The sequence below is a fragment of the Ursus maritimus genome, unplaced genomic scaffold, assembly GCF_017311325.1.
Source record: "Ursus maritimus isolate PB19 unplaced genomic scaffold, ASM1731132v1 scaffold_27, whole genome shotgun sequence".
In the NCBI taxonomy this organism is placed as follows: Eukaryota; Metazoa; Chordata; class Mammalia; order Carnivora; family Ursidae; genus Ursus; species Ursus maritimus.
The window spans coordinates 27,679,409-27,694,063 of NW_024425230.1; the positions used below are offsets into that span (position 1 = coordinate 27,679,409).

Consider the following 14,655-nt stretch of genomic DNA (forward strand, 5'->3'; position numbering starts at 1 on the left):
ATCACTAATAAAGTGAAGTAGATATAAATCTAAAAAAAAAAAAAAAAGAAAAAAAACAACCACAAAATTACCCATGCTTCCAGACAGCATTCAATCCAGACCAAAGCCCCAAGTCCTTGAACTCTCCCCTCCCCAACCAAATCACCTAGCAAAAACCCAAATACTATAATAAGTTCTTTTTAACACCTTATTGAGAAGCTCCATAACTCCCCAAAGCATACATTTTCCATTCTTTTCGTAAGTTAATAAAACCCAATTTTATTCAACTACAGATGTGTTTGATGGTCTTTGCCTAGAAAGCACTGACAAAACGCTAAGAAAAAGAATGAACTATAGCTTCATATAAACATTAAACATCAACCTCACAGAGTTAGGGATGGGTGAAAGAAACCAGATACGAAAAGTTCATCCTAACTGATACCATTTATAAAGTTCCAGAACAGAAAAAGCGAAGATGGTACTAGAGTCAGAAACAAGTAACCTTCTGGGGACATGTCTGGGGACACAACTATATGCAAGTTGACAGCCTTCCGGGGTACAAGAAATAATCTATAACTTCACGTGAGTGAAACATATGTAAAAATTAATCAAGCTGTATACTTGAGATTTGTGTACTCTTAATATGTCACACTGGGGAAAAAAAGGAGTTAAACACACACATGCATGTACACACAGGTAGTGCCCTCATAGAGCCACAAGAACCTTTCCTGGGCATCTTACGAGATGCTCAACAAATATGAATTCTCATCTTTGGGTAGCTTTAGCAATTTGCTATTACAAATAGAACCAACAAATTCATAGATTAGCAATGTCATCATCCATGTCTAGATAACACCTGAATGTAAATCTTTATAAAAATATTCATACAAATCTAAATTCCATTATAAAGAATTATAGGTAGATAAATAATGCATTTCTGAAAACTTCTAAATACTGTACTCATACAAAAATATCAATTTATATGATATTTATATTGTTAACTATTTTATATGAAATGTAGAGCATCACTAAACAATTCTTTCCTTTACTATTTTTTTAATTTAAATTCAATTAGCCAAAACATAGTTACTTTCAGATGCAGTGTTCAACAATTCATCAGTCGCGTGTAACACCCAGTGCTCCTCATATCATGTGCCCTCTTAACGCGTCTCACCCAAGGTACCCCGTCCCCCCACCCACCTTCTCTTAAACAACCCTCAGTTTGTTTCCCATAGTTAAGAGTTTCTCATGATTTGTCTCCCTCTTTGACTTCTTCCCATCCAGTTTTCCCTCCCTTCCTTTATGATCCTCTGCTCTGTTTTTTATATTCCACATTTCAGTGAAACTGTATGATAATTGTGTTTCTCACATCGGCTTATTTCATTTAGCATAATACCCTCCAGTTCTTTGACATTAAAATATCAAAATACGATTAACATTTTTTGCACTAAAATTATATAAATAACAGTATCACATTATTATTCCTATGTTTGTTAAAATGTACACTTAATTGGCACATTTATATACCATATTTTAGTAGTTATTAAATGTTATAGTTTCAAATAATCACATATGAACATGCAATTCTTTATAATAAAAGACAGCACACTAGATATTCAATAAATATGCAATGAATAAAAGTAAAGCTTACCACTTCTTCATCTGAAAGTTCACGCCCTTGGATGCTGCTGTTCTCTCTCACAGCTTGCTGGTGTTTTTTTCCTTTAATGTGGCTAAAAAGATACACCTCTGAAGAGATCTAAAAGCATAAAATCAAAGCAACTGTAATCAACATAAAATTATATCTAATTATAAATATTATATATTCAAGCCAGTATACTATATGCAAGTTGAGATCACTCTAGCCTTTACATAGTAGGCTTAAAAATATTTTCTTTAAAACACAATTCTGAGAATCCTCTAAAAGATACATGGTCAAAAAACCCATGCCTTCGTAGACAATCTTAACAGGATAGCATTTCTTCTAAGTATCAAGGTTCAAGTTTCAGCACTAAAAATGCTCTTTTATTTTTTGGTCCAAGTACCCAAAAATATCGCTTGGGCTAATAATTAGGCAGGTATATAGCCATTTCAGCAGCAACTGCCTACATCAGCACTTTGCACTGCTACTCCTAAATGCCAACACTATTTTTCCAGTACTTCCTTTGTATAAAAATCATGACAGAAATCCATGGTACTCATTATATGCCTTAGTACGAATTTTAAAAGACTGGGAGAATATATTTCCATAGTTTAATAAACTTTAGTAATAAATTATATCATCACAATATTAATAACAACCTACCAGGACATTACAGAGGGAACATTGCTTCTTTCTCTCATAAGGGGTCAGTTTGGGGGCATAATCAGTATTTGCATGCCTCCCACTACTTAACTCAGCAGCTTTTTCTTTTCTTTGTTCAATCTGTTCCATGTGCCTTCGAATGCTTTCATCATGCTGTGAATGAAGTCAAAGTGTGAGAATATAAAAAATTATTCAAATTATACTGAGAACTTAAAAAAACAGTATTTCCAATAAATTTTCTAAAATAAAAGAATAATGTCTTAATTCAGTGTTAACTTGAACAATAAGAACAAGAATCTACATAAAGCCCTTTAATATCTCCCGCATGGAGTAATGTCTCCTAAAGTGTGCTTCATAGAACTACACCATGGGATATTATTGTTTTGTGGAAAAGGTTCTATCATCAAATAAATTTGAAATCAAATAAAGCTAAACAGGTTTTTAACATAGAACTATTCTGTGCTCTATGACTCAACTAAACCTCGCTTATGCTAAGCAACACATTACACACTTATTTGACTACAACACACTTTTGAGAAGCACTTCAGGGAACACACAATGGGAAATGCTGACCCATATGTAAAGACCAAGCTTATCCTCATAACAGACGAACCCCATCATGATAGAGACCTCTACCCACACTAACTTCACCACACCATTTCTGGTTGTTCTACACTTCCAGTGACTTCCCCCACAAAAAACAAAACAAAAAAAAACAAAAAAACAAAAAAAAAAAACAACCAAGCTGAAAAAACATAATTCCAGACTTCTGACTCCACGCTCGTACTTTTTCATATGACTGGAAATATCATCCAACCAACCTACCTATTCTATCCATTAAAATCATCTCTCTTTCAACTCAGGAGTTATTCTCTAAAATGCTGCCTCTGACTTCTGAAACCGCTCATGTTAGACCAAGTGTCCTCATCTGTACTTCCATAGCACGCCGAGTGCACCTCTAGCCATATGGAAATTATCAGCATCTGAATCTCACACTAGATTAACAGTACCTTCAAACTTAGGATCGTGCCTTACTTATCTCTGTACCCCCTAACTACCACAAAGCTCAATAAAGTTTTGCTGCATTAAATTTAAATGAATGAAAAAAGTTCTAGGACTACACAAATAATAAAATATGGTCCTCTATCTTATGGAATATACTATTTCCGTGAGGAGACAATATGTAAATAATTGTTACACAGTGTAAAATATACTGCTAGAAACTGTATTACTAATGCTAAAGATTTTCCAGAAAATAGCAGTTTATCATAATTTCCCAAGTTACAACTGCACAATTCACAAGCACTGAAAAGCAAGTAAAACTAATTACACTAATCATCTTCTAGTTTATTTGTACGTAATTAAAAGTATGATTATCAGAAGCCAAATAGTAATGCCTTCAAGTCACTAACAAAATGGTTAGTAAAAAACAAGAAATGTTAAAATTCCTTTAATTATTCTCCACATTGCTTTATCGTACTAAAATAAATTTAGTTTTTAGATAGCTGAGTTAGAAGTGATCATAACTAAATCATGTAAGTCTCATTATTCAAATATTAAGAATACAAATTAATTAAAATTTTTACACAATTCCATAAATAAAAAATTTAATCTCATGCTCCACTGAAAGCTCTAGAATTTCAAATTAAAATATATAATAGCCTTACTTTGAGCTGAATTTTCTTCTGCAGCTCTTCCATTGCTTCTTGCTGAGCAGCTGTGAGTGCAGCCAATCGTTCTTCCCTATCTCTGTGAGAAGATAGTAAAAATTATAAACTCAACTGCTTGGAGTAACAAATCTCATGAGGTTAAAAAATACAATTGGGATACATAGGCTTATATATTCTAAAGGGTTACTATTTTTTTTAATTATTCTCTTCTGAGTGCCTAAGTCCCAAATATAGTGCTCAAAAAATGTTTAAGAAACAACACAAATTCTTAGTTATAAAAACAGGTTTCTGGACCCACACCAGGTATGGGGTTAAATACTACTATGGATTCTGAGAAACAAACTGAGGGCTTCAGAGGGGAGGGTGGTGGGGGAATGGGATAGGCTGGGGATGGGTGTTAAGGGGGGCACGTACTGCATGGTGCACTGGGTGTTATACGCAAGTAATGAATCATGGAACTTTACATCAAAAACCAAGGATGTACTGTATGGTGACTAACATAATAAAAAAATATCATTATAAAAAATAAATAATAAATAAATAAATAAATAAATACTACCTCTGGAGCTCTCATTTAAATATGGCATGTTAAAAACATATTTATTTCTGTTGCCTTCCAAAAAAAACACTAAAACCACAAGAAATGAATAGAAAAGGCATAGACTCACAAAGACAAAAGTAAAACAAAGGAAACAATCACAAATTATGAGACATACAAAGAAGTATGACCAGGCTTTGAAAAAAACAGTCAATTGAAACGGTCTCTGAATGAGGCCATATGCTGTATTTAGTAGACAAAGACTACAAAACAGCTGTTACAAATACGTTCAAAGAATTAAAAGAAAGTATGCCAAACTAAGGAAAAATATTATGACAATGATTCAACAAATAGGGAACCTCAAAAGAGAAATGGAAAGTTTTTCCAATAAAAGGAACCAAGAATCCTTAGACAAATGGCAGAGAAAACACAAGTTTGGAGTATGGAGGATCTTGCAGCGCCAGAAGAGCAAGAAAGTGCTCAAAAAATAAAATGATGACGTATGCTGAAGGGACACAGGGGCCAAATGAAAGCGCTCCCAATGTCCAAAGTTGGAACGCTTTGAGCAACAAAATAAATAATTTTGGTTTATACACAATATAAAATATTTTATATAAAAATAAATTTTATATAAACATATAAAATTTATTTTTATATAAAATAAATATCAGTAAGTCCACACTGACATTTAAAAAAGCATTTAATAAGTAGGAGAGAACAGACAAACGTCTGTCCCAGAAGAATTGCAAATAATTTATGCAGGAATTCTCCCAAGGAGGTAGAAAATAAGTCCCCATTTTTTCAGCATTGGCTTTTTTAGTGGTTTGCTTCCAAGGAGGACAGCATAGAAAAAATTTTAGAGTTAACTATACAATGGAGAAATCTGACAAACACTATCTTAGCCAGGGGATCAAGGTTAACAAAATCAGTGGTAATTCAAACTGACAGCATGAACAAATGGTAATTCATAGTTACTTCTGTGTTCTTCCTCCCAAAAAGCTATAACATCCATCTAACCAGAAGATGTCAGACAAGCCCTACTTAAGGGACATTCTGTAATATACCTGACCACTATTCAAAACTGTTAAGGTCATCAAAACCATGGAAAGTTTGAGAAAATGTGACAAATCAGAGATGTCTGAATAGAAATGACAATTAAATATCTGAACAAATAACGGTCAAACACTTCCCAAACTTGATTATATACAGAACTGAATAATCACGAAGAGAACTAACCTAGACAAATCATAGTCAAACTGATTACAGACCAACAGAAAATCCGGAGAGCAGGAAGGAAAAAACAATTAGCCTTATACAGAAGAAAACCAATATAATTAATGGCTAACTTTTATATCAGAAAAAAACAGGTCAAAAGATTCAAAATAATGAAAACAAAAAAGAATAAAACTAGAAACTCTGTATCCAACAAAACTGTCACTTAAAATGAAGGAAAATGTCAAATATACTACAATAACAAAAATTTTAAAAACCAAAAACAAAATGAAGGCAAAATATTCCCAGATAAGCAAATAGCAAGGTAATTCAACCACAGCAAAACTCTCTTACAAGAAATACTGAAGAAGTCCATGTGGCTAAAAAGCCATTATGACAAAAAGTAACCTGAATCCACAAAAAAACTGAAGTACACCAGAAATGGTAAATATGCTAATAAGTATAAAGGAACATATAAATATATTTTCTCTTTCGTTCTAATTTCTTTGAAAAATGTGGCACTACATAAAGAGATAATTATAACACTGCATTGTTGAGTTTATTACATATATAGATGTACTTTATGTGACAATAATAACATGAGGAAAAGGCTACAGAACTATAATGGAACAAAGTTGCTCTATTTTACTAAAATTAAGTTAGTTATAATCAAGAGTAGATTGTCGTAAGTCAAGATAAATATTTTAATAAAGAGAGGAACCACTAAACAAAACTAAAATAAGAGTTTTAAACCAGCTCTACAAGAGATTTTAAGGGGGGGTCCTATAAAAGTAAAAAGGCCCCAAGAGTGATACAGAACAGAAAGTCACAATCGATAGAAACAAAGACTTTACAGGCAACATGGCATCATTAAAATCATATCTCTCAATAATCAGTCTCACTATAAATGGCCTAACTGCTCCCATAAAATGCCACAGGGTCGCAGATTGGATAAAAAGACATGACCAATCCATTTGCTGTCTACAAGAGACTCATTTTGAACCTAAAGATACACTCAAATTGAACGTAAGGGATGGAATACCATCTTCCACGCCAATGGACCTCAAAAGAAAGCTGGGGTAGCAATTCTCATATGAGACAGATTGGATTTTAAACTAAAGACTATAGTTTGAGACACAGAAGTGTACTGTATTATTCTTAAAGGATGTATCCAACAAGTGGATATGACAATTATCAATATATATGCCCCCAAAAGGGGAGCAGCAAGATACACAAGCCAACTCTTAACCAGAATAAAGAGACATATAAATAAAAATACATTAATAGTAGGGGACCTCAACACTCCACTATCAGAAATAGACACAGCACCCATACAGAAAACCGACAAAGAAACAAGGGCTTTGAATGCTATACTCAACGAGTTGGACCTCATAGATATATATAGAACAGTACACCCCAGAACCAAAGAATACTCATTCTTTTCTAATGCCCATGGAACATTCTCAAGAATAGACCATGTTCTGGGACACAAAACAGGTCTCAACCGACAACTACGAACCATCCTGCTCAGGAATGATTCGATAAACCAGGAAATCAAAAATCAATTTAAACAATTTATGGAGACCAACAAGAATGAAAACACAACGGTCCAAAACCTATGGGATACTGCAAAGGCAGTCCTAAGGGGGAAATACATAGCCATCCAAGCCTCACTCAAAAGAATAGAAAAATCTAAAATGCACTTTTTATATTCTCACCTAAAGAAGCTGGAGCAGCAACAGAGGGACAGGCCTATTCCATGCACAAGGAAGCAGCTGCCCAAGATTGGAGCAGAAATCAATGAATTAGAAACCAGGAGTACAGTAGAGCAGATCAACAGAACTAGAAGCTGGTTCTTTGAGAGAATCAATAAAATTGACAGACCACTGACAAGACTTATCCAAAAGAATAGAGAAAGGACCCAAATTAATAAAATTATAAATGAAAAAGTAGAGGTCACAACGAACACCAATGAAATTGGAAGATTAGAAACTTTTATCAACAGCTTTATGCCAATAAATTAAGCAATCTGGAAGAGATGGAGGACTTCCTGGAAACCTATAAGCTACCAAGACTGAAACAGGAAGAAATTGATTTTTCAAACAGGCCAATTAATTATGAAGAGATTGAGTCAGTGATAAAAAAAATTCCAAAAAACAAAACTCCAGGCCCGGATGGTTTTCCTGGGGAATTCTACCAAACATTCAAAGAAGAAATAATACCTATTCTCCTAAAGCTATTTTTAAAAATAGAAACAGAAGGAAAGCTACCAAACTCATTCTATGAGGCCAATATTACTTTGATCCCCAAATCAGGCAAAGACCCCAACAAAAAGGAGAATTACAGACTGATTTCCCTAATGAAAATGGACGCCAAAATCCTCAACAAGATCCTGGCTAATAGAATCCAACAGACATTAAAAGGATTATCCATCATGACCAAGTGGGATTCATCCCTGGGATGCAAGCGTGGTTCAATATTCGCAAATCAATCAGCGTGATACATCATATCAACAAGAAAAGACTCAGGAACCATATGATTCTCTCAATAGATGCAGAAAAAGCATTTGACAAAATACAGCATCTTTCCTGATTAAAACCCTTCAAGGTGTAAGAATAGAGGGTACATTTCTCAATCTCATAAAAGCCATCTATGAAAAGCCTACAACAAATATCTTTCTCAATGGGGAAAAGCTGGGAGCCTTTCACTTAAGATCAGGAACATGACAAGGATGCCCACTCTCACCACTATTATTCAACATAGAAGTCCTTGCAACAGCAATCAGACAACAAAAAGGGATACAAGGTATCCAAATCAGCAAAGAAGTCAAACTGTCTCTCTTCGCAGATGACATGATACTCTATATGGAAAACCCAAAAGAAGCCACTCCCAAACTATTAGAAGTTATAGAGCAATTCAGTAACGTGGCGGGATACAAAATCAATGCTCAGAAATCAGTTGCATTTCTATACACGAATAACGAGACCGAAGAAAGAGAAATTAGGGAATCCATCCCATTTACAATAGCACCAAAAACCATACGTTACCTTGGAATTAACTTAACCAGAGACGTAAAGGACCTATATTCTAGAAACTATAAATCACTCTTGAAAGACATTGAGGAAGACACAAAAAGATGGAAAAATATTCCATGCTCGTGGATGGGAAGAATAAACATAGTTATAATGTCCATGCTACCCAGAGCAATCTACACTTTCAATGCTATCCCGATCAAAATACCGAGGACATTTTTCAAAGAACTGGAACAAATAGTCCTTAAATTTGTATGGAACCAGAAAAGGCCCCAAATCACCAAGGAACTGTTGAAAAGGAAAAACAAAGCTGGGGGCATCACAATGCCGGATTTCGAGCTGTACTACAAAGCTGTGATCACAAAGACAGCATGGTACTGGCACAAAAACAGACACATAGACCAATGGAACAGAATAGAGAGCCCAGAAATGGACCCTCGGCTCTTTGGGCAACTAATATTTGATAAAGCAGGAAAAAACATCCGGTGGGAAAAAGACAGTCTCTTCAATAAATGGTGCTGGGAAAATTGGACAGCTACATGCAAAAGAATGAAACTTGACCACTATCTCACACCATACACAAAAATAAACTCCAAATGGATGAAAGACCTCGATGTGAGACAGGAATCCATCAAAATTCTAGAGGAGAACATAGGCAGCAACCTCTACGACATCGGCCAAAGCAACCTTTTTCATGACACATCCCCAAAGGCAAGAGAAACAAAAGATAAAATGAATTTATGGGACTTCATCAAGATAAAAAGCTTCTGCACAGCCAAGGAAACAGTCAAAAAAACTAAGAGGCAGCCCACGGAATGGGAGAATATATTTCATATGATGCTAGAGATAAAAGACTTATCCAAGATCTACAAAGAACTTCTCAAACTCAATACATGAGAAACAAATAAACAAATCAAAAAATGGGCAGAAGATATGAACAGACACTTTTCCAATGAAGACATACAAATGGCTAACAGACACATGAAAAAATGTTCAAACTCATTAGCCATCAGAGAAATGGCAAAAATTGACAAGGCAGGAAACAACAATTGTTGGAGAGGATGTGGAGAAAGGGGATCCCTCTTACATTGTTGGTGGGAATGCAAATTGGTACAGCGACCCTGGAAAACAGTGTGGAGGTCCCTTAAAAAGTTAAAAATTGAGCTACCCTATGGATCCAGCAATTGCACTACTGGGTATTTATCCCAAAGATACAGATGTAGTGAAAAGAAGGGCATATGCACCCCAATGTTCACAGCAGCATTGTCCACAATAGCTAAATCGTGGAAGGAACCGAGATGCCCTTCAACAGATGACTGGATTAAGAAGTTGTGGTCCATATATACAATGGAATATTACTCAGCTATCAGAAAGAACGAGTTCTCAACATGTGCTGCAACATGGACGGCACTGGAGGAGATAGTGCTAAGTGAAATAAGCCAAGCAGAGAAAGACAATTATCATATGATTTCTCTCATCTATGGAACATAAGAACTAGGAAGATCGGTAGGAGAAGAAAGGGATAAAGAAAGGGGGGTAATCAGAAGGGGGAATGAAGCATGAGAGACTATGGACTCTGAGAAACAAACTGAGGGCTTCAGAGGGGAAGGGGGTGGGGGAATGGGATGGACTGGTGATGGCTAGTAAGGAGGGCACGTATTGCATGGTGCACTGGGTGTTCTACCCAATTAATGAATCATCGAACTTTACATCAAAAACCAGGGATGTACTGTATGGTGACTAACATAATATAATAAAAAATCATTAAAAAAAAAACTACTTCAAGTAAAAAAAAATCTTTAAAAACATTTATAAAACTACTTTATATTACAAACTGTATATTTATGTACTATAAATTATATATTATAAACCTTATTTATAACATTTTTATAAACAGGTTTTGTACATATTTTATTAATGTATACATAATATAAAATATACTATTGTGATCATTTAAAAATTTACAGTTCATATTAAGATAGTTTTCAAGATTTAAACAAGTAGAAAAAACATTTAGTAGTCTGTTCATAAACTAAAATAACTGGAAGACTCAATTTCAAAAATATCAATCTCTGCACATTAATTTATACGTTCAATACAATGCCAATATTGGAGCAGAAATAAATAACATAGAAACTAAAAAAAACAATAGGACAGATCAATGAACTAGAACCTCGTTCTTAGAAAACATAATAAAATAGGGGCACATGGGTGGATCAGTTGTTTAAGTGACCAACTCTTGGTTTCAGCTCAGGATGTGATCTCAGGGTCATGAGCATGAGCGCTGCATCAGGCTCCATGCTTAGCGCAGAGTCTGCTTGGGACTTCTTTCCCTCTCTCTCTGCCCCTCCCCCCTGTTCTCTTGCTCTCAAATAAATCTTTTTTAAAAAAAGTAATAAAAAATTAATAAATTTGATGAACCCTTTCTTTCTGACTTATCAAGAAGAAAAGGACCCAAGTAAATAAAATTACAAATGAAAGGAGAAATAACACCACAGAAATACAAACAAATTTGTACAAAAAAAATTTCTAGGAGAATATTATAGAAAATTATATCCAACAAACTGGACAACCTGGAAAAAATTGATAAATTTCTAGAAACATGAACCAGCAAAACTGAAACAGGAAGAAAACAGAAAACTTGAACATACCAATAACCAGTAAAGAAACTGAATCAGTAATAAAAAATCTCCCAAACAACAGAAGTCTGAGGCCTGACTGCTTCATAGGGGAATTCTATCAAACATTTAAAGAGTTAATACCTATTCTTCTCAAACTATTCCAAAAACATAAATGGAAGGAAAACTTCGAAATTCATTCTATGAGGCCAGCATTACCCTGACAGCAAAACCCGACAAAGTCTCCACTAAAAAGGAGAACTACAGGCCAACATCCCTGATGAACATGGATGCAAAAGTTCTCAAAAAAATACAAGCAAATTGAATCAAACGGTACATTAAAAGAATCATACACCATGATCAAGTGGGATTTATACCTGGGCTGCAAGGGTGGTCCAATATTTGCAAATCAATCAACGTGATACACCACATTAAAGAAAGAATAAGAACCGTATGATCCTTTCAATACAGGCAAAAAAAGCACTTGACAAAGTACAACACCCATTACTGATAAAAATTCTCCATAAAGTAGGTTTAAAGGAAACATACCTCAACACAGTAACAGCCATATAGAAAAACCCAGAGCTAATATCATCCTCAATAGGGAAAAACTGAGAGCTTCTCCTCTATGGTCAGGAACAAGCCAGGGATATCCACTCTCACCACTGTTGTCCAACATAGTACTGGAAGGCCTAGCCTCAGCAATCAGACAACAAAAAGAAATAAAAGGCATCGAGATCAGCAAGGAAGAATTTAAAACTTTCACTATCTGCAGATGACATGGTACTCTATATGGAAAGCCCAAAAGATTCCACCAAAAAGTTGCTAGAACTAATACACAAATTCAGTAAAGTTGCAGGATACTAAATCAACATACAGAAATCTGCTGCATTTTTATATACCAATAATGAAGGAGGAGAAAGAGGAATCAATGAATTAATTCCATTTACAACTGTACCAAAAACCATAAGATCCCTAGGAATAACCCTAACCACAGATGGACTCTGAAAACTATTAAAACTCTGATGAAAGAAATTGAAGATGACACAAAGAAATGGAAAAACATTCCATGCTCATGGACTGAAAAAACAAATACTGTAAAAATGTCTATATTACCCAAAGCAATTACATATTTAATGCAATGCCTATCAAAATACTACCAGCATTTTTCACAGAGCTAGAAAAAAACAATCCTAAAATTTGTATGGAACACAAAAACACCCCAAATAGCCAAAGCAATCTTGAAAAAGAAAAGCAAAGCTGGAGGCACCACAATTCCAGACTTCAAGTGCTATTACAAAGTTGTAGTGATCAAGACCGTATTGTACTGGCATAAAAACTGACACATACATCCATAGAACAGAACAGAAATCCCAGAAACGAACCCAAAAATGTATAGTCAATTAATCTTCAACAAAGCAGGAAAGAATATCCAATTGAAAAAAACCCCAATCTCTTCAACAAATGGTACTGGGAAAACTGGACAGCAACATTCAAAAGAATAAAACTAGGACCACTCTCTTACACCACACATGGACACAAATTCAAAATGGATTAAAGATCTAAATGTGAGACCTGAAACCATCAAAATCCTAGAGAACAACACAGGCAGTAACCTCTGACATCAGCCACAACAACTTCTTACTAAATACGTCTCCTGAGGCAAGCAAAACAAAAGCAAAAATAAACTATTGGGACTTCATCAAAATAAAAAGCTTCTGCACAGTGAAGGAAACAATCAACAAAACTAAAAAGCAACCAGCAGAATGGGAGAAGGTATTTGCAAAGGACATATCTGATAAAGGGTTAGTATCCAGTATCTATAAAGAACTTAAAATTCAACACCCAAAAACCAAATAATCCAGTTAAAAATGGGTAGAAGACATGAATAGACATTTTTCCAAAGAAGACATCCAGATGGCCAACAGACATAAGAAAAGATGCTCAACAGGGGCGCCTGGGTGGCACAGCGGTTAAGCGTCTGCCCTCGGCTCAGGGCGTGATCCCGGCGTTATGGGATCGAGCCCCACATCAGGCTCCTCTGCTATGAGCCTGCTTCTTCCTCTCCCACTCCCCCTGCTGTGTTCCCTCTCTCGCTGGCTGTCTCTATCTCTGTCAAATAAATAAATAAAATCTTAAAAAAAAAAAAAAGATGCTCAACATCACTCATCATCAGGGACAATAGAAATTAAAACTACAATGAGTTATTACCTCAAACCTGTCAGAATGGCTAAAATTAACACAGGAAACAACAGGCGTTGGCGAGGACTGTTGGTGGGAATGCAAACTGGTGCAGCCACTATGGAAGACAGTATGGAGGTTCCTTCAAAAGTTAAAAACAGAACTACCCTACAATCTAGCATGCACTAACAGATATTTACCGAAAGGAAACAAAAATACTAATTAGAAGGGATAAATGCACCCTGATGTTTATAGCATCATTATCAATAATAGCAAATTATGGAAAGAGCCCAGATGCCCATCGACAGATGAATGGATAAAGAAGATGCGGTATATATATATGCAATGGAATATTATTCAGCTGTAAAAAAGAATGAAATATTGCCATTTGCAACAGGGTGGATGGAGCTAGAGAGCATTATGCTAAGTGAAATGAATCAGAGAAAGACAAACACCATATGATATCACTCGTACGTGGAATTTAAGAAACAAAACAAACAAACATGGGGGAAAAAAGAGAGAGAAGAAAATCAAGAAATCAGACTCGTAAGTATAGAGAACAAACTGATGGTTATAGGAGGGGAGCTGGGCGGGGAGATGGGTTAAGTAGGTGATGGGGATTAAGGAGTGCAGTTGTGATGAGCATCTGGTGTTGTTTGTAAGTGCTGAATCGGTAAATTCTATACCTGAAACTAAAAAAAGACAAAAACAAACAAAAATCACAAAATTTTTACAATTTCCTCTTTTTAAAATAGAATTGAGCAAGCTGATTCTAACAGTGGAAATGCAAAAGGTCCAAGACAGTCCTAATAATTAAAAAACAAAGTAAGGGATAGTAATAGACACCAAGAATTATTATAAAAATTTGAGAATTAAGGTGGGAGATAGAAAAAGTAAACACTGGACCAGAATATAGAGCCTACAAACAGAACCATGCATGGAAGCTTCATTTATATTAGAAAGTTTTATAGATTAGTAGAAAAAAAATTGATGCCTCAATAAAGTATGTTAGAACAGGGTACCCACATAGAGAAAAAAATGAAATTGGATTCCTACCTCAACTCATACTATTAAATAAATTCTAGGTAGATAAAGGCTTTACTACTGAAAAAAAAAAAAA

At 35.0% G+C, this 14,655-nt stretch overlaps 1 protein-coding gene across 5 annotated transcripts in view; it reads right to left on the bottom strand.

The window, feature by feature from the left end:
• SCAPER (S-phase cyclin A associated protein in the ER) overlaps positions 1-14,655 on the bottom strand; it is a 527,655-nt gene that overhangs the window by 333,917 nt on the left and 179,083 nt on the right. For all 5 annotated transcript variants that reach the window (XM_040642943.1, XM_040642940.1, XM_040642941.1 and 2 more), the window contains 3 exons: positions 3,952-4,033; positions 2,285-2,437; positions 1,631-1,738 (listed from right to left, as the gene is read on the bottom strand). In XM_040642943.1, coding sequence (XP_040498877.1) covers positions 1,631-1,738; positions 2,285-2,437; positions 3,952-4,033 — 343 coding nt within the window. The remainder of the gene's footprint in view (positions 1-1,630; positions 1,739-2,284; positions 2,438-3,951; positions 4,034-14,655) is intronic.